Source organism: Schistocerca americana, chromosome X (genome assembly GCF_021461395.2).
Source record: "Schistocerca americana isolate TAMUIC-IGC-003095 chromosome X, iqSchAmer2.1, whole genome shotgun sequence".
NCBI classification, from domain to species: domain Eukaryota; kingdom Metazoa; phylum Arthropoda; class Insecta; order Orthoptera; family Acrididae; genus Schistocerca; species Schistocerca americana.
This window is the reverse complement of record NC_060130.1, coordinates 32,603,583-32,629,885: the sequence shown is the minus strand read 5'-3', so window position 1 is coordinate 32,629,885 and position 26,303 is coordinate 32,603,583. Positions and strand designations below refer to the sequence as shown.

The 26,303-nt window shown below is 42.1% G+C and overlaps 1 protein-coding gene across 1 annotated transcript; it reads right to left on the bottom strand.

Annotated features, from left to right (window-relative positions):
* Nucleotides 1-1,580: 1,580 nt before the first annotated feature.
* LOC124554981 (cyclic pyranopterin monophosphate synthase-like) lies at nt 1,581-2,015 on the bottom strand. Its single transcript, XM_047128720.1, has one exon. It carries the CDS (start codon nt 2,013-2,015, stop codon nt 1,581-1,583), a length of 435 nt encoding a protein of 144 aa, XP_046984676.1.
* Between the last annotated feature and the right edge of the window lie 24,288 nt (nt 2,016-26,303).

Sequence of the window (26,303 nt, the reverse complement as noted above, 5' to 3'; positions counted from 1 at the left end):
CATGTCAGAAAAGACGGCAGCTAATTCTAGGTGATGCTCCATAAAGCCATGGTCTCACATTGTCAAACCCCTGCAGGATTGTTTGAGGGACAATGATTTGACATTGATTGTTAAGTCAAAAAGGCAATGCATCTCTGACTGAAGAAACAATCAAAAATATATTCTTTTAATGGAATATTTACATTGCAGTGTACTGATCTGAGAAACATACTGAAAAGAAACATGACTATGTTGAGAAATTTTCATTTTGTATTTTCTTATATTTGTAACCGCAGTACATGAAAAAGGTGACACTCGACATTTGAGTTAACTGAAAGATGAAAGATTAGGGTTTCATGCCCTGCCGATCCTTGTCCCCAAACGGGGACAGCCTGCAAACAGAATTCTACCAACCAGCTTGGACTGAAAACATAACACACAAGAATCGTGCCCGTGAGTGTAGATGACACTCGGAATATCACGCAACACGGATACCCGAGGATGATGTCTGTCAGAGCAGATTGCAGATGAAGCACGAAGGCAGAGGGAACAAATTACAGACCTGCTCCATCTGACGGTCAGTCTCAAGTAGCACTTTGTGAAAGCAACAACTAATGTCACCGAAATATGCGAGGAAGACAATGATGTCCGACTGTGCAAAGGACAACTCGGGAATTTCAGCAAACTTCTGGAAAAACCTGAAGAATTAAATTGACAGAAACCTGTTCTGGATTGGTAACTTACAAAATAAAACATTTTCAATCTCTGGACAAGTCACACACAAGAAAGATAATAGGCCTTTTACAAAAGAGGATACCATACAGTGTAAAGCTGAAACATGTAAATTAGTCTGGCCAATATGCTCTACACCTGAGCAAAAGTGTCAATGAAGTGGTGCACCTTTTAGGAACTGTTAAAAAAGTGTCATTTTACATCAATGAACACAGCAATGACAACCTGATCCTAGGAGAAAAGAGCTGATACACACTATTTATTTAAGAATGAACACTTCACCTCAACTTTCACAGCATGGGACCATCAAAAATTGAGACAATAGAGCAACACAGAGGACACTACCACACAGCTGGGGGAGGGCACAGAGAGAGAGAGAGAGAGATTTGGAATTCGGTACAGTTACGTTGCAAATTTCAAACTCACAGTTATTCATCTAACAGATGTGCTTTTTAAAGGTACGGTTCAAGAAATGCTGCACATGCAATGCCCGGGATTGTAGCGACGCCACTGTACTTTGGGAGGAGAGTGACAAAAATACTGACAGTGACAAAACAATGAATGTTAGTGAAGTTAAGAGTGCCTTACATGAAAACTGCAACTGAAAGCTTTGTTTTTGTGTGTAATTTATCTACAGTGTACTACAAAAAAACTGGTTAAGGGTAAATCACATTTTGAAAAGCTTTTATAAATGGGCAACTTGACAAACTATTTTTAATTAAGTTTCTCTCTTTTTCGAAATTAAAGGTGCAACTCATATTCAGGCCAATTCGATGTGTATATAATTTATGATAACTATGAACAGACTTTGAAATTTGCCTACATCACACCAGGTATACTTAACTTATTTCACTGCCCCACACAGATGCTCATGTCCGGTGGAAGTCTCCTCTAGTTCCCCCACTTTTGGCCAGAAGCATTATTTCAGATATCACAATGTCATGACTCACAGCTTTGCACATATCGTACACTGTTAAGGCAGACACCGATACAGCAGTGAGAGCTTCCATCTCCACACCCGTCTGCCCTCTACACTTTGCCGTGCCAGATACAATCACACAGTTGAGAGCAGAGTCCAGTTCAATGTCCACAGCCACAGAGGATAAAGATATGTTATGACACAGAGGGATAAGGCTGGACGTCTGCTTGGACCCCACAATTCCCGCCAGGCTAGCAATGCTAAGTACGTCACCTTTCTTCAGGCCATTTTCTCGTACGAGTTTCATCAGTTCGGGTCGCACAAAAACCTTTGCTCGTGCTGCAGGAGTCCGTTCTGTCACCAGCTTCGAACCCACGTCGACCATTTTCGCCCTGCCGGTCCGGTCAACATGAGTCAGACTTCCGGACTGTGCTCCCAAACTGCAGAAACGGCAAGAGAAGACAGAGGGCTGTGCTCTGTGTGTTTGTCTTGTTAGGAGTCCTGTATTGCACATAATGCTTGGGGTACAGGGAAGCAAAAGAAACTGTTTTCTAGATTCAGTCACTACACTCAAATTATGTGACAACAACTGAGACATCTGTGTATCCGACACAAACAGGGGCGAAATATTGGTATCTGAGAAGAAGTACTTTTGAAAATCTTGTTTCTGAAGGTTTAACAACTTCCGACTTTGTGCCTTCACAACATCACTACAGCCATCAAGTTCAGTGCCACCTGGAACAAAAATACAAGCTGTAACAAAGAACTCTTCATAATCTGAAAATAGGTTAACTACAAAAGAATTTTTAAGCATTCGTGTTGAAACACCCCCGATTAATTCCTTTACTGGATTTTGGGTAATTTACCAAAGCCACAAAACAGTTAATTATTATGATATATGACCGTGTGCTTACTGGATGAAAGGCTATTGGTTGTTCTGCGTTGTTCTGCTGTGGTTTCGGGAGTATTTCAACCGAATGCGGCTGTTCTGAGACGGAATAGCTAATGATTGAAAGTTTGTCTATTATTAAGTATCACAAAGGTTGCGATGTACAACTGATATATATTTCCTACTAACACACAAATTCTGAGGCTGTTGCTACCTTTGCCTTACACGTCTAATTGTGGTTATCTCTTTTTATTGATTGCTGATTTTCAGCACTTTGTCACAGGCAATGCTGATGGGTAACATTCACAACAATCCTCACTGCAATCCATGGTTGTTGCTGGCTGACGCGGTTGACACGAAACACGTAATTTGGCACTTGTCACTTTCTGTTTCATATCACTCGCGAATCGGCATTAGTGAGAGTCAACCCCACGACGATCAGGGGGACGTGCTCACTCGTCATACTCCAGTGAATTTTACCGTTTACAACTCACTAGACCACCATTCTTGGCCGTCTTTCCCACTCTACTTCTCACTCGACACTCTACCATACTACTGCGCACTCAGCACTAGTCTCACTGCCTACTGCAGCGCTCGACAATCGACTCCTGTCCGCTATCGACCTGGGCGTCAGATACTAGAATCTATGTTTGTGGGATCACGGATCCCTAACAGTGTTCAAGACAAGTTCTTTGAACCTTAATGATCTGTGATGATTCTTTTCTTTCCTAAGCTAAGGTCGAAAATCTGTTTTGTCTGCAGAAGTGTGCAATATGAATATTACACAAAGTTGATAGGAACATCTCACATAAATCTCCTCAGTGGCTGTAGATTTCACAATCTTGCAGGAGTGGATATAAGGGGAGGTCATTGCAATGATGATAACTACCACCCACTTCCCAAACAACATATTATACTGGGGTGCCCTTAAGAAGGCAGCAGTGTGGTTCATTCCGTGCAGAAAGAGATGGGGAATGCTTTATGGTGCTGTCTGTGTGTTCTCTCTCTCTCTCTCTTTCTCTCTGTCCCACGACTCACATTTCAGCTACTTCCAACCCTCGTATCTGGCACAGGCCACTGTGTCTGCTTCTGACTCTGCCTAGTAGAATTTATGCGGTTGGAAAGCTATCGCTGTTGCTTTCTAATGTAATACTTGTCATGTTTCCTTTATGCCAGCCATTGTGAACACTAATGGCTAAGTAACCTCACCATACCTAAATGCCTTGTATCGTACACGCACCCCAAAATGCACACTACAGACAGATGTGGCAGAACGACACGATGTCTTTATATTTTTTACTTCACCAATTTCCAAATGCAGACATAACTTTTGGAGAAGGAGGTAGCATGGAAACAGAAGTGTGTCAAAAATGCCAAGTTCTTCCAGCAATGACAAGCTACATGTAATAAATGACACTTTTCAGTTGCTCGTGCTAGGGTCTGCCCACAAGGACATGCTTTTGGTCTGATTGACAACATTCCAGCTGGGTAAAGCTGCACACCACTGGGTTGAACATACCAGGTGTCAACAACAGATCCGATACAACAACAGCAGAAAGAATGACTTCCCGAACACAGTTGGAAATCATTGACAGAAACAGTATTCCCCTCATTCACATGTGTTTGCAGACCTCTGTTCAGTCATAATGTTTATTGAAATGATGATGGTGGGCACACACTTTGACAGAGTTCAACTTGGTTGTTACGTGATTGTTCAGATTTTTCCTTATTTCCTCCTCCCTTTTCTCTTCCCAAAATCGTTTCATTCATTGACTGTGTTCTTGTTTCCTTTGATATGTACATATTTTCTCTGTTTTCTTCCTTCCCTTTACTTCAAGTTTTATGTTCATAATTTTGATTCTGAATTTGTCTCTTTCATTCATCATTTCCATTCTGATTCCTGCTCGTTTTAGCCTTCTTCTATTTCTTGAAACCAACTGGTTTTTTTTTTTGATTTAGGCATTTACTACATCCTAAATCCCTTTGTGAATCTGTTGCTGTTCATTGTGTGTATGTGTCCACAGAATGTTAGTCGGTGTTTTCTGATTGTGACTGAGTCTGCCTCTGTGTTCTTATAATTCTCTGGTTGATCTCTTCATCCATATGCCATCTCTGTACACTGCTCCAAAAAATTTTCTGAGGATTTTGCATTGTATTCTTTCTGCTTTGTGGTGCCTGGTCCTCAGATTGTGGTCATTTCTGATGCGAAGAGTGCTTCTGATACTATAACTGTATTGTAGCGCATGTGTTTGCCTTGTACTGAAATGTTTCTTTTCTTATAGTGTGTCCATGTCAGTTTGTACACTTTCTGAAGTTCTTTTGTTTGTCCTATGTTTTCTTCCTTCTTTGATCCACCTATTTGTATTGTTACTATTATATTGAATAATTTAATATATTTTTGTGTGTTTATTATTGTTATTAAAATTGTAGATGTCTGTCGTATGCTAACAGTGAGGTTGCTAGCGAGTTGCATTTTTGAGGGAAGCTGGGTGAGGGGGGTGGAAACAATAACAAACCATCACTCCCCCAACCCCCCCCCCCCCCAAATAACCAAACCCTGGGTGCCAATACATTTGCTCTGTATAGGTGTTTGTGCCCAGAAGTAAGAGTCAATTTAGCAAAAAAAGGCAAAGGAAAGCTTCATGTTCTGGCCCACATCAAAACCAGATGACCAACCACAGTGTAATCCTCTGCAATGGCATCACTGAAATCAGTATAGTGGGGGGGAGGGGGGGGGGGGTGAGTCAGCACACCCTGTTCTGGTCACTGCCAGCTTTCTTGACCTCAGAGTCACTACGCCTCAGTCCAACAGTTCCTCAATGGGCATCACAAGGCTTGGTGCACCTCGTTCCAGTCCTCCCACCAAGGAAAACTACGGGCAGTACTACGGGTGAGTCGCAGCTGAGCAGCTGCCTTCCCCCTGTACCTGCAGTAGCTGCGAGAGGATATTTGTGTTACATATACGCTAAAACTGGCGTAGATGCCACAGGACACTCTTTGGAGTGTCACTAATAAGCACACGCTGCTACACACTTGACAGTGCTAGGTGGCCAAGAGTTCTGGCTCAAAGTTCCTGCAACTGTGGTTGGAACTTCCCCAGTGTGACTCTCCCATTCTTTAATAGGGTATTTCAGTGTCCGAGGCACGTTCACATTGGACAACACTGTCCAGTACAGGTCTGCTGTCTACCACCCGTGCTCTCTTGCACTGTGCATTGCATCTTGCACAAGTGAGTCATAAGGACTGCCCTCTTCTGTATGTACACTAAAAAAGCAAAATTGTCTTTTCAGACGAAAAAGTAAAATTGTCTCATATCCACATTCTATCCTTAAAAGTATCCTTATGTCTGGGAGACGGCAGATCCACCGAGCAGATCCCACCCAACGACCCGTAGCAAGACTGCAGCACAAGAGGCAGGAGTGCCATCTGTTCCCTTCAATGTTTCTGTCTTGCTTTGCCACCTATCAGTAAGTGATGAACCAGCTAAATCTGGACTTTGCTGCCACAAATCAAGAAGCAATGGCTCGGAGACAGCATGAGCTCATTGTCCAACTGACGGGTGGAAGCAACGCAACAGCAACAGCAACACCAACACCAGTCACACCACCAGTGAATATACTAGAGAGGCCCTCAATATCACCGCAGTAGTCCTCGAGCTGGAAGTGACAGCTCCGTGGAACAAAGATGGACCTTCGAAGCTGGTGGGTCCAAAATGGAATCAGCAGCAACATACACGAACAACTGAGCCTACTGACTCACACGGCAAATGCAGCGTGCTTTTACCAACACCAGTTCTGAGCATCGGTAATATGAGCGCCCATACAAACAATTTTGCAGCACCTCAACTACACAACACTAACCCAGCCGCTACGCAGAACACTACACCGACTGGCTTCCCACTGGTCATAATACACAATTACACTTGCCTCGGCAAGCTAAACAAGACATTTGTAGAATGTCACTCCCCACCATATACCAATCACAAAACTCACAAGGGACCATGTATCACTGTATGTATGCAACAAAACAGATTGCACAAATCTCCTGAAATTCGTCAAAGCTGGGGGAATTGAGTATCATAAATATAGCACCCAAGGGGGAAAAACTCGAATGTACATCATGAAAGGAGTTGACACCACAACCCTCAATGACATTCTTCATGGTATAATCACAGCTCTCAGCTGGGACTGTGAGAGCATGAGATGAATTCTGGGATTCGTGACACACAGACTGCAGCCAAACTATTTAGTGGATTTGGACGACACAGCTTACTCATGCAACTTTCTGACGCAGATGCTCCTGCTTCACATGGTCGTAGTAGAAATATACACACTTCCGTGTGTCCCCCAACAGTGCCACCAGTGCCAGCAGATCGGCCGTGCGGCACCCGATGTGAACTGGCACACAGTGCTGCAAATGCACTGGTAACCATGTAGCGCGACACTTTAAACTTGGTACAACTATCAAATGTACCAAATGTGGAGGGGTCCATGTGCAAACTACAGATGGTGTGCAGCATACAAAGAAGCTCTAAGGTGCAAAAGTGCCAAAGACAGACAAGTGGTAACCAGAACAGCTCCAAGACACTCCCCACCCCCCAACCAGTAAGGTGTGGAATCTCTTTTACTGGCATTGTCAGTGGAAGTGGATGAACTGAGGATGCACAGAGCTCCACAAACTCATGGCACACTCCCACAACAACAGAACCACAACCCACACCTGCAATGCTAGAAACTGCCCCTGTTCTGATGACAACACTGCCGGTCCCAGACAACACCAAGTCAACTCTGTCTAGGCCAGATTGTGACACTCGTGATATCACAGAAGACACACCCAAACTAGGGCAACCACAAACACACGAAATGAAACAGAGGTACCCAAAAAACAAAAGAGGGGACACTATCACACCACAACAAATACACCAACAACAGACCAGACAAACATAGGAACACATTAGAAGGAACAATGTAACCGTAACTCACACTCTTGCCCCCCTCACCACAGCAATAACACAGGTGACCCCAGATGAAATACGAACCATGAATAACACACAAGCCAGCCCATCCAGTACACCAACATAAGGACCACCAGCCACCAACACCACCGCCAACACTTTGGCTGACATAACAAACATTCTCACCACAATCAGAGGCATAGTGGAGACACTATTCCCCACTCACGTGGCTTAAGATCCTCTTGAGGCTCTTCATCATAACGCATGCACAAACTCATGACGGCTACACCCAGCCATTGCATGGCTGCTATACAAACTGCTATCACCACACCGCCCACACTCTTCCATAGATAATACACCACAAAACACAAACAACAGTACTTTGACTCAGATGCTATTCTGGAATGCAGATGGGATTGGCAACAAAAGGGCAGAGCTAGCTGCATTTATGGAGGAGAAGGGAATCTGGAATGCTCTCATGAACAAAGCTTAACTCCAGTCACACAAACAACTACTCTTCCCAAGATATTACATCTACTGTACTGACCACCTGAAGGCACAACTGTGGGTGGAACAGCAATCATCATATATTGAGACAAAGAATACACAAATATTAAGATCCCTGAACCTGCAAGACTAGAAGCCACAGCTGTTAGGGTCAAGTCAACTGAGTGAACACTACATTGATATCGATATACAATTGATCTGGTAATATCATAACAAGCGATATCAGCACAATACTCAACATAGCATAGTGACTAATAGCCACTGGTGATCTTAATGCTAAACACTCTGCTTGGAACTAACAAAGATCAAACACCATTAGCAAAAAAACTATGCGAACATGCACTGAGCCCAAACTACATTACACTAGTGCCAGCTGAGGTGACACTTAAAACAGGGAACAGAGACTAAATGTGATAGACATTAGATGTGATTGGCATTATAGTCACAATCAACATTGAAATTATACATGATTTGGCCTCACCAAACACCTGTAATACTTTACTTGGAAGAAACACAGCAGTATGATGAATCTCACAGGATACTGAGCTACAAGCGTGTGAATTGGGCATTGTTCAAGGAAATGCTTGAAAAGTCATATCCCACAAATTCCCAAAATTACACAAAGCAGGAAACTTGTTGAAGCTGTCAAAGCCCTTACCACCGCCTTACAGACCAGCATACTCCATGGAGGAGAAGCATGAGCTGATGACCAGAACACTAGCAACATCATTCACACTGAATCAGGCTCCTTCCAATCCAGCACTGCTACTTGAAATGAACCAGGAGGTTACATGGCTTGTAACCCAGCCCACGTGCAATGTAACAATACATACTGCTACACATGAAATTACACAGGTTATTAAGCACAAAACAGCTAGAAAAGCTCCTGGTCCCAATCACTTTCAAAACCGTGTCACCCAGGAGTTCACAAATAAAGCTATAGAGCATCTCACACATATGACGAATACCATTCTACAACATCAACACTTCCCTGTCCTGATGTTCAGGAAGCCAGGGAAATACCACTCCCTACCACAAAATTATGGAGCCATCAGCCTGCTGAGCTCCCTGAATAAGATTGTTGAGAAGATGATTCTCAAACATCTTACTATGCACTGCAACACCAATCACTCGCTGAGACTGGAGCAATTTGGATTCTGCAATCACCACTCCACAACACAACAACTCCTCGGTGTAGTAGAACATATTACACACACCCCCAACACCAACAAAGCTACAGGAGTGCTGTTCTTGGTCTTCAGTCATCTACGGCACAATCGTCTCATTCGCAAACTCTGCACTGCTAGTCTCTCCAACGAGTTCATGCATCTTACACACTCATATCTCACCCACAGAAGCTTCAACACCGACGTTCAGGGCAAACAGTCAACACAACACAGTATACAAGTGGGAGTACCCCAAGGCAGCATCCAAGGGCCCCTCTTGTTTAATCTCTACGTCAATGACTTTCCAACTGAACAAAACACAATGGCAACCATCTACGCAGATGACATTACCATCCTAGTGCAAGACTGGAAACCATCAGGCATAATTCGTAACTGCAAACAAAACTGCCTAGCTGGAACGACAGTGTGTTAAAGCAAATGCTGACAAGTGTGAAGCAGTTCTGTTCACTGACAAACCACAACAACTGCACAAACATTAAGTGTTCTGGCATACCCACAAGCTCTGGAATGAAAATTAAGATTGCAAGAGCTAAGAAGGCAGTGAACACACCGTCAGCCAATAGCCCACTGGCAAGGACCACACCACGACGGGAGCAGGCCCCTAGACAAAGAGAATATAAGTGCCGCTCCTGCCAGCCTCGGCCACTCAGTATTTGGACAGGATTAGGACAGTATACGGACAGGCCTAGCGCTGAATGCTACAATAACAGTTATTAGTGATCCACAAACTGTGTGTCAAACTTGCACGAACATTGTACATAGCAAAGGACTCGGATTTATACTGCATGTCGCCTATTGCTTGCGACACCATTGTAAATTCCAGGTTAAGCATTGTCAAACTTCTTATTTGTAATAAAATCTATTAATGTTGTTTGCTTGAATTGTTGTATAGCATTTTGAGAATGCAGCATCCTTTAGGCACCCTATATGAGATGAGTGGGCAGGACCCCACATTAAGACTGAAGACAAATAACACTACACACACGCCCAATACGTTTCAGTGTGAAAGTCAAATACTTCAGTGACTGGCCAACTGAGCAAATGCAAGGCTCAAACAGTGTTACTCTAAGCTCAACAGGTAAAGCACACTGAATAGGAGGGTATCGAGGTCTGTGTACATGATACTGATTAGATCCATGATGATACATGCAGCTGCAGTCTGGGGTTATGTGGCTCTGACCGCCTGTGCCGCCTACAGGTGATACACAACGAAGTGCACCACAGTCCACACACACTGTCGATCTTCACAGAGAATACTGCCTTGAGACTCACACACAGATATTCAAAAAACTCACCACACGACTGTAAAGGAACTTGAGACACTCTGACAATTATTTCATTCTTAACCTGGGAAACTACGACCACAACCACGGGTGAAAACACAACTGCTGAAAAACACTTCTATCTAGGGACAATTAATCACCTGTGGACAGCACAAGCTCACAGACAAAATAAACACTGGTGAATCCCTGCATTACAGCAAAACTAAATGGCATTGCCAGCTGCAAATATCTAGCTGACCAACTGGCAATACGGGAAAGCAGTATTGCACACTAAACATAAACATATCCAACCAAACCTCTTTATGGCCAATTGACCACTCGTATAACGACCTTGGGATGTTACAAGTACAGATGCTGCAGGTGGCCCAGGAGACACTGAGGTGCACAGCCCAGGAGTACCCCTCCTCAATAGGACTGACACTCGTAAAGAGTGTTTTAAGCTGCGACAATGGTATCAAGCATCGCATGATACCCAAAACTAACGACAACCTCACCCTTGCAGACAGAAAGAAACTGTTACTGCTCTTACTATCTGTCCAGACTATTGCAGAAGTTCTTTTCCTTTGGTGCTTGCCTCGGCACTTTTCTCCCTCTGCCCTTAAAACTGCTACGTTCTGCTCACTTCTCGACCACTTCTATCGCCTCAAAGTGCCTGTATTAGTGGGTAATCCTACGGACAACATCATGACCCCACATCCTGTGCACTTCTCAATTGTAACGAAGCAAACGGAGGTGATGGTAGAACTTTGGTGATGGTCACCATGTCAGTGTGGGTGTGGAGTAGCTTCGCCCCTTAAAAAAAAAGGCATTACCACGAATTGGACCTGGGTCCTCCACATAGCAGCAAGATATGCTGACCTTGAGCTGCTGAAATGGACAAGAGAGAATTTAGCATTAATTGCAAAGTTTGCAACCATAACAATCACAATATAAATAATTTCCATAGAGAATATGCATTGAAGCTTAGGGTTAAGAAAACTGTTTTATATTCAGGTACAACACCCTTTTAACATCTGCCAGCCGACATTAGGAGCAGTCGGGAAATCCCCAAATATTCAAAATTAAAGTAAAAAATGTTTTATTAGCCAGTACACCAATAATTTACCTGGATATGTGAATTTACCTACCTGTCCCACCTCAAATACACAACACACAAACACTTTCTAACAGAAGACCATATTTAGCCATGCAACATATTCTCTAGGAGCAGACAGGAATGCCTTTTGAAGTGGTGATTACATCATAATAATAGCCTATGTGCAGGTACGGTTGGTCCTCCACAGAACAGAAACTACTGTACCGGTCCCAACGTGGCATTGACAGCATAAAGGGCATTGCACAAGAAGGAAGTATATGAATTTATCAGAATAAGTTTAGATGACAGTGTCCTGTGTAAAATTAAATGCCCATTTAGCATGAAGTATTAAATCAAAATAGTGGCAGAGCAGTTTAAGTAGCAGAGCATTGGCTTTTTTCAAGTGGTTGCTTCTCTGTATATTTATAAAAATAAAATGATGTAGAACTGATCCCCTTGAATAATGATTAATGTGAGCAGATTAGTAGTAGATGAAAATGGTTGTTAGTAGTTCAGTGGCACTTCTCACTTACTCGTTTTACACCCCTGAAGGCTCTCATCGGTGATGGAGCTGTTGGAATATTACATGTGAATGAATGGCTGAACTCAATAATTTTCAAGGTATTCAATATTCTTGTACAGTGCATTCAAAACAAAGTAATATAAAAATGAAGAGGGATGTGTACTTCATAAACTGGCTGGACAACAAGTACACAACGAAGCAGTGTGATGTAGCTTACTGAAGGACCTCAGTTTCGCAGGAGACCCTGAGGCAACAAGTAGACGCATCATGTTTGCTCACTGTTTTTTATTGCCTGTGCTCGAGCACAGTGTGAAATGTATTAATTTTTATGGATTCAGCTATCCGTCCAATTTCCTTCTCCAATCTGGGGCTGCTTCCCATCTCTAATTAATTTGTCGTTAACAGGATGTTAATTGTAATATTCCCTTTATTGAACCCATTTTCAGCAAATTGCTAAGCTGGTAATCTTCCTTTCTGTATTGAATAATAATAGTAACTCTGACATTTACATGAAGAGACATACCAGCAACAGCATTTAGCTGTCTTTTAAACTTCATTTGATGCATCCAGAACATTGGAGATATACTGCAACGTCAGTAGGACATATTTACTGAGAAAAATCATACACGACACACTTGCTTCCACTGAACGCATCCACACCCATTAATGTACAGGCAAAAATCCACAAAACCTAACATTCTAGAAGTGGAACAAAATGAATATTATTTTTCAAATACAGTGCTTAAAAAAGTTTCACACTGCCCCCACAGCTTGCAAACTTTGTTTTTAACCCATTTGTGGGCACATTTTTTGTAGCAGCCCTGTAAAGTTAATTGTTTTGGTATCATTTTAGAAGTTTCAACTAAATTTAATTTTTGATTATTTTATTTTTGTGATTTAGGAGCAAAAAACTATAGTAGTAAGTATACTTCCCACTGTCTTTAGTAAGCTGTTATGAGTTACTACTACATGTGAAAAAAAGGAATTTTCTGTTTTTATTTGACTATCTATTTTACAATCCTAGAAACTTCATTTAACACTACTTAAAGAAACGAGCTGAGGCAAGTCACAATAGCATATATTGCAGAATGAAACAATGTGTTCTGTTGTAACAAGTGACAACAGCACTGATGTCATGACAAACAGGCACCAGTGGTTTAGCATATTATCACAAAAGGTCAACCACGTCCAGAGGAGGTACAACATTTTCCCAAGAGCATAGTAAAACAACTAAATTAGTGGTAAGTATGGTCAGTTGGTGGTAAGTATCTTTTCTGCAGTCCAAAAAAGAAATTAATTTTGTGGTAAGTATATTCTTCTTGTATCATGGAAAAATTACTTTGGTAGTAAGCATACTTCCCAGTGGCCTTCAAAACAACATTATTTGGTGGCACATATATTTGCAACTGCTTCTGAAAGGAACAAGTGACATTTAATGACAATTAAAAGCTACATTTCATAACAGACAGAAAGTTCAGCTGGTGCAGCAAACTAACATCAGGTGCCAGGTGCATACAGAGCTCGTATGATGTGTTCTCAGGAATACAGTAAAGAAATACAGTTGATGGTAAGTACACGTCCCACATCCTGTGAAATGGTAAAATCAGGAACTTCTCTCAAAATATATCGAGCGAGGTGGCACAGTGGTGAGCTCACTGGACTCACATTCAGGGCGACTAACAGTTAAAGTCCATGCATTACTCTCCTGTGGCAACCTGTTCATCTCAGAGTAGCCCTTTCGACCTACAGCCTCAATTATCTGCTGGATGTATTCCAATCTCTGTTTTCCTCTACAGTTTTTGCTCTCTACAGCTCCATCGAGTCCACCCAGACTTGGGATTCCTGAGCTTTCTCTAAATCAGTACAGGCAAATGCCGAGATGGTTTCTCTGAAAGGGCACAATAAATAGCCTTCCCATCCTTGAAACAATCAGAGTTTGTGCTCAGACACTAAAGACCTCAGTGTTTATGGGACATTAAACACTTATCTTCCTTCATTTCTCCTTTCTCAATATTCTTTTGTCCACCAGAAATCACTAAGTATAACTGACTGTGTAATGTAGGTGAAAGCGAACCTGCACTCTCATTTACTTTAGCAGAGTGCACTGTGTCTCCATTCGTTAATGGGACAGTGTGACTCATGTGGGCTGTACAGTCTGTCGACCTGCTGCAAAGAGTCACTTAAGGCTTTTACTGGTCATGAGAGATATACTTAGCAGTAGCTGTGTTTCTTTACTGCATTTATGGGAATACATTGAACCACTTCTGCATGCTCCTGGCATCCAGTGATAGTCTGCTGCACCAGTTTACTTTCTTTTTGTTATGAAATATAGCTTTTAGGGCTGTGAGAAGTATACAGCCCACCAAATAACAGTGTTTTAATGGCTCTTGGAAAATATGCTTTCCATCAAAATAGTTTCTCAAAATGGTTTGGGAAGTACACTTACTGTATTTACCCGAATCTAAGCCACACTGGAATCTAAGCCGCACCTGAAAAATGAGACTCGAAATCAAGGAAAAAAATTTTTCCCGAATCTAAGCCCCACTTGAAATTTGTGACTCGAAATTCAAGGGGGAGAAACGTTTTAGACCACATCTCCAAACCGAAACAAAGTTGGTCCATTTAGGTCGAATGAATGACGATACAGCTACAGTAGTTTGGTGCGTGTGGTAAACTTAGCAGTTAAGCTTTACCACGTAGTCATTGCTATGCGTCAGGCTCTCCGTCCGCATTTATACTAGAGAGTCTTTTTCAAGTGCTTCGTCTGGTTTGAATTGATTGCTTATTTTTCTTTGATCTGATAAGTGCCGTTCTCTTTGTTACATTACAAATGTAATGTATTGCGAATATATAGAAAGAAGGATCCTTTATTGTATGATTATATGATAGCGGAACAAACACTGGCAGCAGTTACTTCTGTAAAATATCTGGTAGTATGCGTGCGGAACGATTTGAAGTGGAATGATCATATAAAATTAATTGTTGGTAAGGCGGGTACCAGGTTGAGATTCATTGGGAGAGTGCTTAGAAAATGTAGTCCATCAACAAAGGAGGTGGCTTACAAAACACTCGTTCAACCTATACTTGAGTATTGCTCATCAGTGTGGGATCCGTACCAGATCGGTCTGACGGAGGAGATAGAGAAGATCCAAAGAAGAGCGGCGCGTTTCGTCACAGGCTTATTTGGTAACCGTGATAGCGTTACGGAGATGTTTAATAAACTCAAGTGGCAGACTCTGCAAGAGAGGCGCTCTGCATCGCGGTGTAGCTTGCTCGCCAGGTTTCGAGAGGGTGTGTTTCTGGATGAGGTATCGAATATATTGCTTCCCCCTACTTAAACCCCCCAAGGAGATCATGAATGTAAAATTAGAGAGATTAGAGTGCGCACGGAGGCTTTCAGACAGTCGTTCTTCCCACGAACCATACGCGACTGGAACAGGAAAGGGAGGTAATGACAGTGGCACGTAAAGTGCCCTCTGCCACACACCATTGGGTGGCTTGCGGAGTATCAATGTAGATGTAGATGTAGATGTATAGGTGTTTCCATCACTCTAAGCTCAAAATGCATTATAGGACTGTGCCATGCATTGTTTGTCGCATTCTGATTATGCGTGTTTACGGCCTGTCGCCGCTCGCGGGATGGCTTGCTTTTGCGCACGCTACCGCCGCTTACAATTAAAAAAAAAAAAAAAAGAGAGAGGAATCGTCTCATCAGTGAGACAATGGCAAGAGACTGCTATTTGTTGTTACTTACACTGCTGGTTTCTTTGATAATGATCAACAAGAACCATATAATAGACTGCATATGATAGATGTTCCAAACGAAAGTTAAGCGAAAAATTTTCTCCGTTTGAAAATTTTTGCAGACGCCTCTTTAGTGCATTACATTCTGCACAGAAATTAGAGCCATCTTAGGTTTAAAAATCTAGTCAGTTGCCTTGCTTCATTTCTGACTGTATCACTATTCAGCATAGGAATAATACGAATATAAACATGACATGATATATATATTCTTCCGCGTTTGCTGTTGTCTCACTCTAGTTTCGTAGTTTATTAGGAAGACAGGATTTAAATGAGATAGCAGGAATCACGTAGGAATAAATGGCAAAATGTTTACATTCGTATTATTCCTATGGTGAAGAGAATACTGCATGTGATTCACAATTCATAAAAGTTGCTATTAACAACCATCTCTTGTCAGAGGTAGGACAAAAATTCAGAACGTAGACTTGGCCATATTGACAAACATCCCAAACAGTCTTCCAGTCGGATTTTCATAGTACATTGAAAGGCTGCAACATTCAGAGATGAAGAATATGGAATTTGTATTTACTTTGTTGGATAAAGTATGAAAATGCAGTGGTCGAAACTCGGGGCAGAGAAAAAAGCTCGTCTTCCACCCCCCCCCCCCCCCACCCCCCCACCATCCACCGTTTTTTTTTTAATTTGTTTACTGACGCAGAGGTTTTGGCGCCAGTATTTATCTTTGTGCCTGCAAAGCATGCCTGTGTAGTGCTACATATATTCGACGGCAGAAGTTAGTTGTGGCGGCACCTACCAACATTTTTCAGAACTTCCGCTTACTTTGCACTTGATTCTAAGCTGCAGGTGGTGTTTTGGATTACAAAAACCGGAAAAAAGTGCAGCTTAGATTTGAGTAAATACGGTATTACACAATTATGTCTTTTGTGAATCTCGGGAAGCACACTTGCCAACCACTTAGTGGTTTTACAAAGCTTTTGGGAATATATATTACCATCTGTTGATGTACCTGGTATCTTGTGATAGTACACTGTACTAGATGCATAAAAATTGCTACAACAAACAGTTTTTGTTTGTTGTCAGATCACTACTATCGTCACTTGTGTAGTTGGAAAAAAAAATTGCCTCATTTTCACAGTGGAAAATAGCAGCCCACAAAAGGGCTCTAGGAGAAATACACTACCACTACAGTTTTTGTCCTAAACCACAAAAATAAAATTACAAAAATAAATAAATAAACAAACTGATCACATGTCAAATATAACATCAAAAAATTTGACTTTGCAATGGGATTAAAGCGTTAATGCTTAAAGACTGCCCAAGCATTGTTACTTTACAGTAAGAATGTTTGTCAGCATGCAAAGTTACCACACAATTTGCAAAAGCTACAGCGACGTCATATGAACATTCCACAGCCTTTGCAGTAACAAAATGTTAAAAATCGGCACTACAGAGATTGCTCAGAGCCAACAACAACTGACGACTGCTAACTTCAAATTATAGCTGACAGGTAGTACCTCAGGAACTTACTGTAACTGCACTGTGACTTTTTTGCAGATAATGGGGAGAGCTGTGTTGACTCACACGGTACACAACCATCTCGACACATTCAGTGGGGTCTCTAGGTGTCCATTATGTACTACAGTACAAACCCCCAGGGAATGTAGTGCACAAAGAATCGTGGTGTACATGGAAACCGGTGGATGGCAAGCGACAATCTTTTTAAGGAGCACTAGTGAGAAAATTTAGAGAAATGGCTGTTGACGCTGACTGCAGAACAATCTACTGCGACTAATGTACATTCCATGTAAGGGGCATGAAGACAAGTTTAGAGAGATTAGGGCTCATTCAGAGGCATATAGACAAGTCATTTTGCCCTCACTCTGTTTGTGGTGCAACAGGAAAGGAGATTACTAGTGGTGATACAGGGTGTCCTCCAGCGGAACTTGGATCAGCGGTATTGTATTCCTTTCACAATAAGTGAAGCATTTCTTTGATACCTGATGATCCTTGTAGAAGGGTGCGGAAATGGCCAGGTACCAATGCATGTCTCAAGTGTGAAGACCCACAGATTCAGCACATAGTTGAGTCAGTCTGGTTTTGGTCTTGTGTCACCTATGGATATCAAATGCCTCTAATAACTAGTAAGTATAATTTGAGAGCTGTGCAGTATCAGAACTGAATCCTCCAACCTACTGTTTAGCCAACAAAATGTCAAAATTTCAGCAATGGGTCTCTCGACAAATAGTGCACTATGGCATAGGTCCTGTTCTTAGCACGCATTTATTGTAATTTCCTGCTTAATGCAAAGTCATAAGCAATTGGAAAAAAGCACGGTAATTCCTGTATATAAGAAGAGTAAAAAAATGGACCCACAACATTACAAACCAATATCCTTAACACTGGTTTGCTGCAGAATTCTTGAATGTATTTTCACTTTGATTTCCACGAGACAGAAAAGCTTCTGTTCACAAATCAGCACAGATTTAGAAATCATCGTTCGTGTGAAACTCGACTTGCTCCTTTCTCACAAGATATCTTGCAAATCAGCAATGAAGGGAACAGGCAGATTCCACGTTGCTGTTTCCAGAAAGTGTTTGCCACAGTGCGCCACTGCATACTGTTGATGAAGGTCTGAAATTACAGATTAGGTTTCAAGATATGTGAATGGCTCGAGATGACTTCTTGTGTAGCAGAAGCCAAAATGTCGTCCTTGATGGTGAGTGTTCATCAGAGGCAGGGGTATTGGGGTTATTCTCAGGAGTGCCCCGGGGAAGTATGATGGCACCACTCTCATTCTCTATACAGGGTGTTACAAAAAGGTACGGCCAAACTCTCAGGAAACATTCCTCACACACAAATAAAGAAAATACGTTATGTGGACATGTGTCCGGAAATGCTTAATTTCCATGTTAGAGCTCATTTTAGTTTCGTCAGTATGTACTGTACTTCCTCGATTCACCGCCAGTTGGCCCAATTGAAGGAAGGTAATGTTGACTTCGGTGCTTGTGTTGACATGCGTCTCATTGCTCTACAGTAATAGCATCAAGCACATCAATACGTAGCATCAACAGGTTAGTGTTTGTCAGGAACGTGGTTTTGCAGTCAGTGCAATGTTTACAAATGCAGAGTTGGCAGATGCCCATTTGATGTATGGATTAGCACTGGGCAATAGCCATGGTGCGGTACATTTGTATCGAGACAAATTTCCAGAACGAAGGTGTCCCGACAGGAAGACGTTCGAAGAAATTGATCAGCATCTTATGGAGCACGGAACATTCCAGCCTATGACTAAGCGACTGGGGAAGACCTAGAACGACGAGGACACCTGCAATGGACGAGGCAATTCTTCGTGCAGTTGACGATAACCCTAATGTCAGCGTCAGAGAAGTTGCTGCTGTACAAGGTAACGTTGACCACGTCACTGTATGGAGAGTACTACGGGAGAACCAGTAGTTTCCGTACCATGTACAGCGTGTGCAGGCACTATCAGCAGCTGATTGGTCTCCACAGGCACACTTCTGCGAATGGTTCTCCAACATTGTGTCAATCCTCATTTCAGTGCAAATGTTCTCTTTACGGATGAGGTTTCATTCCAACGTGATCAAATTGTAAATTTTCACAGTCAACATGAGTGGGCTGATGAGAATCTGCACGCAATTGTGCAATCACGTCATTGACACATATTTTCTGTGAACGTTTGGGCAGGCATTGTTGGTGATGTCTTGATTGGGCCCCATGTTCTTCCACCTACGCTCTATGGAGCATGTTATCATGATTTCATACCTGTGCTGCTAGAACATGTGCCTTTACAAGTACAACACAACATGTGGTTCATGCACGATGGAGCTCCTGCACATTTCAGTTGAAGTGTTCGTACGCTTCTCAACAACAGATTCGGTGACCAATAAATTGGTAGAGGCTGACCAATACCATGGCCTCCACACACTCCTAACCTCAACCCTCTTGACTTTCATTTATGGGGGCATTTGAATACTCTTGTCTACGTAACCCCGGTACCAAATGTAGAGACTCTTCGTGCTCATATTGTGGATGGCTGTGATGCAATACGCCATTCTCCAGGGCTGCAACAGCGCATCAGGGATTCCATGCGACGAAGGGTGGATGCATGTATCCTCGCTAACGGAGGACATTTTGAATATTTCCTGTAACAAAGTGTTTGAAGTCATGCTGGTACATTCTGTTGGTGTGTGTTTCCATTCCATGATTAATGTGATTTGAAGAAAAGTAATAAAATAAGCTCTAACATGGAAAGTAAGCGTTTTTGGACACATGTCCACATAACATATTTTCTTTCTTCGTGTGTGAGGAATGTTTCCTGAAAGTTTGGCAGTACCTTTTTGTAACATCCTGTATAGACTGGTGGTCCAAAACATTATGACCTGCTTAATAGCTTGTTTGTCCACCTTTGGGACAAAATACATCACTGATTCTGCGTATCAGGGATCAGACAGCTTGTTGTTAGGTTTGAGGAGGTATGAAGCATTAGATGTCTACACACAGGTCTTGTAATTCACTGATTTGCATACGTGGTAATGATGCCCGATAGTGATCCAGATGGGTTTTTTAGGTTTACATCAGGCAAATTTGGCCACCAAGACATCAACGTGACGTCACTATAATGCTTTTCGAACCTCTGTAGCATGATTCTGGCTCTGAGACACAGACATTTACACTGCTGAAAGATGACATCGCTGTCGGGGAAGACATCAAGCATGAAGGGACACAGGTGATTCACAGCTGTCGGCATGTCTTTGATTACTACATGCAAGTGCAGGAGAATGTCTCCCAAGCATAATGCTGCTCCCACCAGCCAGCATCCGTGGTGTGCTGCACATTTGGAGCTGCCATTCACCTCAATGATGGTTTTTGTGGAGACACCTATCAACCTAGTGTAGCAAAAATGGGATTCACCCAAAGAGCCAACATTTCCATTGATTGATGGTTTAATCCGAATGGTCCTGTGCCCACTGCAATCACAACTGATGATGTTGTTGGGTAGACATGTGAACATGTAGGAGTGGTCTGCTGCGGAGATCCGTGTTCCAGAATTTACAATGAACAGTGTGCTATGGAACACTTGTGCGTGCACTAGCATTGTGCTCTTTCAGCAGAGTTGCTACAAATCACCGTCTATCCTACATTGCAGCCAGACATGCCGCCAAACCCCAAGTACTGTGAAGAGTCATGGATGTCTAACCATTTAGCACCTAGTGATAGATAGCACATGAACATTTGACCAGCATTGCCGCTTTTGAGATGTGTGTCACAGGCTTAGCATAATAATAATCTGCCATTTATCAAAATCACTTATCTCAACTGATTTCCCCATTTGCAGCCCATATCTTACCTAAGTGAGCCCCCACCCCCCTCTGCTCTATTTACATATTTTTGTTACTGCATCACATGCCCGCAATGCCACCAGGCAGCATCCAACTTGCAGTGGGCAGTGGTCATAATGTTTTGGCTAATAAGTGTACATTAAGGATCTGACAGCCAATGTGGCCAGCACTATGAGGCTGTTTGCTGATGACGCTATTGTGTATGAGCAAATGTCGCCATTGAGTGACTATAGGAGGATATAAGATGACTTAGACAAAATTTGTGATTGGTGAGATGAATGGAAGCTTACTGTAAATATAAAAAAATGTAGGTTAATGCAGATGAGAAGGAAAAAAAATCCCATGATGTTTGAATACAGCATCAGTAGTATGCTGCTTGACAGTCACGTCAATTAAATACCTAGGCATAATGTTGCAAAGCAGTAAGACATGAAACAAGCAAAATTGGTTGTAGGGAAGGCAAATGGCCAAATAGGTTTATTGCAAGAATTTTAGGAAAGTGTAGCTTATCTGTAAAGGACACAACACTAGTGTGACCCATTCTTTAGCGTTGCTTGAGTGTTTGGGATCTGCATGACATTGGATTAAAGGAAGCCATTGAACCAATTCAGAGATTTATCACCAGTAAGTTTGACCAGCACATAAGTATTATAGAGATGCTTCATGAACTCAAATAGGAACCCCTGGAGGGAAGATGATATTCATTTCACAAAACACTATTTAACTATTTAGGTACCTCGTACTTGAGGTTGACTGCAGGATGATCCTACAGCCACCAATTTACAATTAATGTAAAGGCCACAAGGACAAGAGAAATTAGGGCTTGTACAGAGGCATATAGACTACTGCTTTTCCTAGCACTATTTGTCAGTGGAACAGGACAAGAAATTACTAAGGTGGCTTGTGGGGTATGTACGTAATTTTAATCAGCATGATAGATACATTTTTGTACATGTTTACTTTCAAGGAACATTGTTGTGCTGTTCTTTTTTAATAAAAACAAATACAAAGCTCGTGTGGGGTATGTACATAATTTTAATCAGCATGATAGATACATTTTTGTACATGTTTACTTTCAGGGAACTTTGTTGTGCTGTTCTTTTTTAATAAAAACAAATACAAAGCTCGTGCTTATTCACTCCATTCCTGGCTGATGAAAGTATCTAATGTAATTATCATCTTCCTCATGTTCCCAGTACCTCGGAAACTCTCTGTCAATTGTATTTCTTTTTATTTGGCATTTATGGCGTGGACATCTTGGAATTCACGAGCATCTATTCTGTTATCAGAAACATTACATTCTCTTCAGACCATTCTGCTGCTCAAAGATCTTGAGTTGAAGACAAAAGTTCACTGATGATACACCAGAATTTAGCTCTTTCTCTCCTGCTCTCACCAATGCAGAGATGATGGAGACTTCGTTTGACAGTTCATCGAAGGACTGATAATGGGCAGAACATGAGTGAACACCTGTGAATGCTAACCAAATGCAACAGAATGGTGTCTGCTTGTGCTCAGCTGCTGTTCAGAGCCATAGATAATTCTTGTTCATTTGTGTCCGCTCCAGTGAAAAATGTGTTTCAGACCTGCAGTCCAGTCTTTTAAGTTTAGCAGGCAGATGGATCGGTCATGTTTTGGGCCAGTATGGTGTACAGATGTCTGACACATCTCATTTCTAATAAGGCTATTTGAGGGCTGTGCAATATGATGATAGGATCCTCGAACCTACTGTCCTGTCATATAGTCGACATTTGGATGATCATTGGTTGTGTTTCAAGATGACAATGCACAAGTACACCATGGGATACGAATGATGGAGGAAATCAAAGTCAAAATGAGGGCAGCTCAGTCTGTATTATTGTAAAATATTAGGAGAGAGAGAGTCACAGACATGATATGCGAGTTGAGATGGTAATCACAAAAAGAAATACTTTTTTGCTGTGGCAAGATCTTTTCACAAAATTCCAGTCTCCAACTTCATCCTCCAAATGCAAAAACATTTTAATTTTCATAGCACTCACCTTCATAGGGAAAAATGATCGTTATAATAAAACACAACAAATCAGAGATCACACAGAGCAATTTAAGTGTTACTTTTCCCCACACATTGTTCAAGAGTGGAACGGTAGAGAAACAGTATGGAAGTGGTTTGATAAATCCTCTGTCAGGCACTGAGCTGTGAAATGCAGAGTAGTCATATAGATGCAGACATTTCATATCCCATAAGCACGGTGGTTGTGGAGGTCTAGTGGGTAGCGCACTAGACTCCAATCAGGAGGTCCTGGGCTCGATTCCCCATAAAACATAAAAGGTGGGGAATTTTCCTTGTTCCAGTGACTGCAGGATGACCCCCAGGTGACGCCAACCTGCTATCAGGTGACTCCTGGGGATATTTCCCAGGGGTAAGAGGAAGCTGGGGTGATAGGCCATTAACGCTCTCCCTCCTAGTGCCACAGTGAACAAAGGCTGCACCCTACCTGCTGTCAGGACAACAGCCCAGTCACTGCCTGTCATCATAGACCTTACTTTTACTTTTATGTTGTATGCATCTGAACAATTACTTTAACACAGAACAAATACGGAAATGAACAAGACCAGAATAATTAACATATTCTGTTGGATTTTCTGTTGCGGCTATATCATAAATTAAACAACAGCAGAAAGACATCTTCAATCAATTCTCTAAAATTCATGACATAAAAGTATTGTATAAATCATTAAAACTCTACTGTACTCTATCGAAATTGTAATACTCCTGGGTAGATGCCAACGTTAGCATGCAGCTAGAGCCAGTGTGGACATGGTTTTTAGGCTGTTGTCCACATCCGACTAGATGAATAGCAGACTGGTATGCACACCCCACATCAGTTACATGATCCTCAAACATTTTGAAACATTCTCACACTTTCACACACGATAATATTAGATACATACAGATACAGGGTACATAACTTTCACTCTGGTGTGGGTTGCAAGGTGGGGAGGGGGGGGGGGGGGGGAGGTGGCATGGAAAGGGCATCTGGCCACAATTTACCACTAATACTGCCAAATCCACATTAACATGCTGAGACTGTGATAGCAGTGGATAAAGACTAAGAAAAAGAAAAAGTAAAATGTATCAAAGTTGTGAGGTAAAAGTCTGTGCCCACTGCCAGAAGAAAATTCACTCTAGATTTAATGTTGCAACAGTGCATATGGAGTACATGAAATGATCACATTTACAGATCAATACTGCAAATGCTTCTCAGCTAGCATGTATCGACCCGTGCCAAAACACACACATTTGTACGTGGTGTAGCCCTCACTGGTGACAATGCAGGCACTGACTACGGCATTCAGTCGATAGTACAGATGGCAAAAACTGTCCTGAGATAAATTATGTCACACATGCTCAATCTGTTCAGATAGTTATGTAAGAGTTGTTGGTTGACAAGTTGCACGAGTCACTTCTCATCCCATGTTCCCACATGTGCTCGGTTGGAGACAAACTCGTAGAACATGCTGGCCCGGGAAGTCACTGCTCATCTTTCTGAAAACACTGAGTTTCATGGGCAGCGTGTGGGTCCTCACTATACTGTTGGAACAGTACATTACCTTCCAGTTACAAGAATGCAAAAATAACAGGTGTAACATCATTCTGCATGTACCAAGTGCAGAAACACCACAGATGAATGAGAGTTGTAGTTTATCGCACCACAGACCATAAGGCCTGGGGTGGGGCCACTGTATCTTGGGCAAATGCACTCTACAAGAGAGTGCTCACCAGATTTATGTCATTTGCTGATACGACCATCACTTGTGTGTGAGCGGAATCTGCTTTCATCACTTACAACCATGGCGTGCCATGCCATCCTCAAATAGATCCTCTAATGGCACCACTCGAACCATGCATGTCAGTGCTGAGGCACGATTGGAGGACAGGATAGATGTGTGCACGTCCGTAACGCAACTGGCAATAACTGCTTCGCAACAGTTTGTGTTGACACATCTGGGGCTCACAAGACCTTTTATCTGTGCTGTGGTAGCCGTACGATCTGCAACTGCTGCCCTTTCAGTACAACAATCCTAGTGAGCATCTGTGCTGTGTGGATGTCCAGAACCTCGATTACGTGTGTGAGAATGTTTACGTGACTACAGATACTAGCAGCGTTGCATAACTGATGCAGCACATCCAACTTGTGTGGAAATTCCCCCGAAAGGACCATCCTGCCACTCGGAAGCCCACAATTTTACCCCTTTTTAAACTCACTCGTTGGCTATAAGAATCACGAGTGTGCCTTCCTGGCATGGTTGCCTGCTTGCTTCACATGTCTGCATCACACTGGCTGTGAGCATTTCCTATTAAAGGGTAGACACATATAGCACTCTGATAGCTATGCCATTACACTATCTGTTGGCGGATGACACTGAAACCATTGCCAGTACATCTACTACTCCCAGGTGACATACGTTGTCATCGGAACAAAATTGACATTGTATTTCCAGGCGTACAATATAAGCTGTATCAGCAGAAATATGTGACTAAAAAGATGCTAGCCTTACATTATTCTTGCACATTATCATTATCTTTGATGTTAATATGACAAGAAACATGAAAAATGCAATATCGAAAGTGAAGTTCGTGGGAGAGATCCATGAACTGTTCAAAGTAAAGACAGGAGTGAGGCATGAGGAGAAAATAATCAGGACATGGGACAAAAGAGACAGATGGGTGAAGACTGAACCGTCGCCCTCCAAGTGCCGTGCCAAACAAAGAAAGTTGATGATTGAAATTTTAAGAACCTGCTCCAGCAAAATGCTTTTGCTTTATTGACTGCCACTCTAATTCACATGCGATATCTGTGGCATGCACTTTCCTGTTTGCTAATAATACAAAATGAGCTGCCCTTCTTTGAACTTTTAAATGATGTCCTCTGTCAGTCCTATCTGGTAAGGATCCCACACCATGCAGAATACTCCAAAAGAGGACTGACAAGTATAGTTGTAGATAGTCTCTTTAGTAATCCTAATCTTCTAAATGTTTTACTATTAAATCACAGTCTTTTGTTTGCTTTCCCACCACATTATCTATGTGAGCATTCCAATTTAAGTTATTTGTAAATGTAATTCCTAAGTATTCAGTAGACTTCA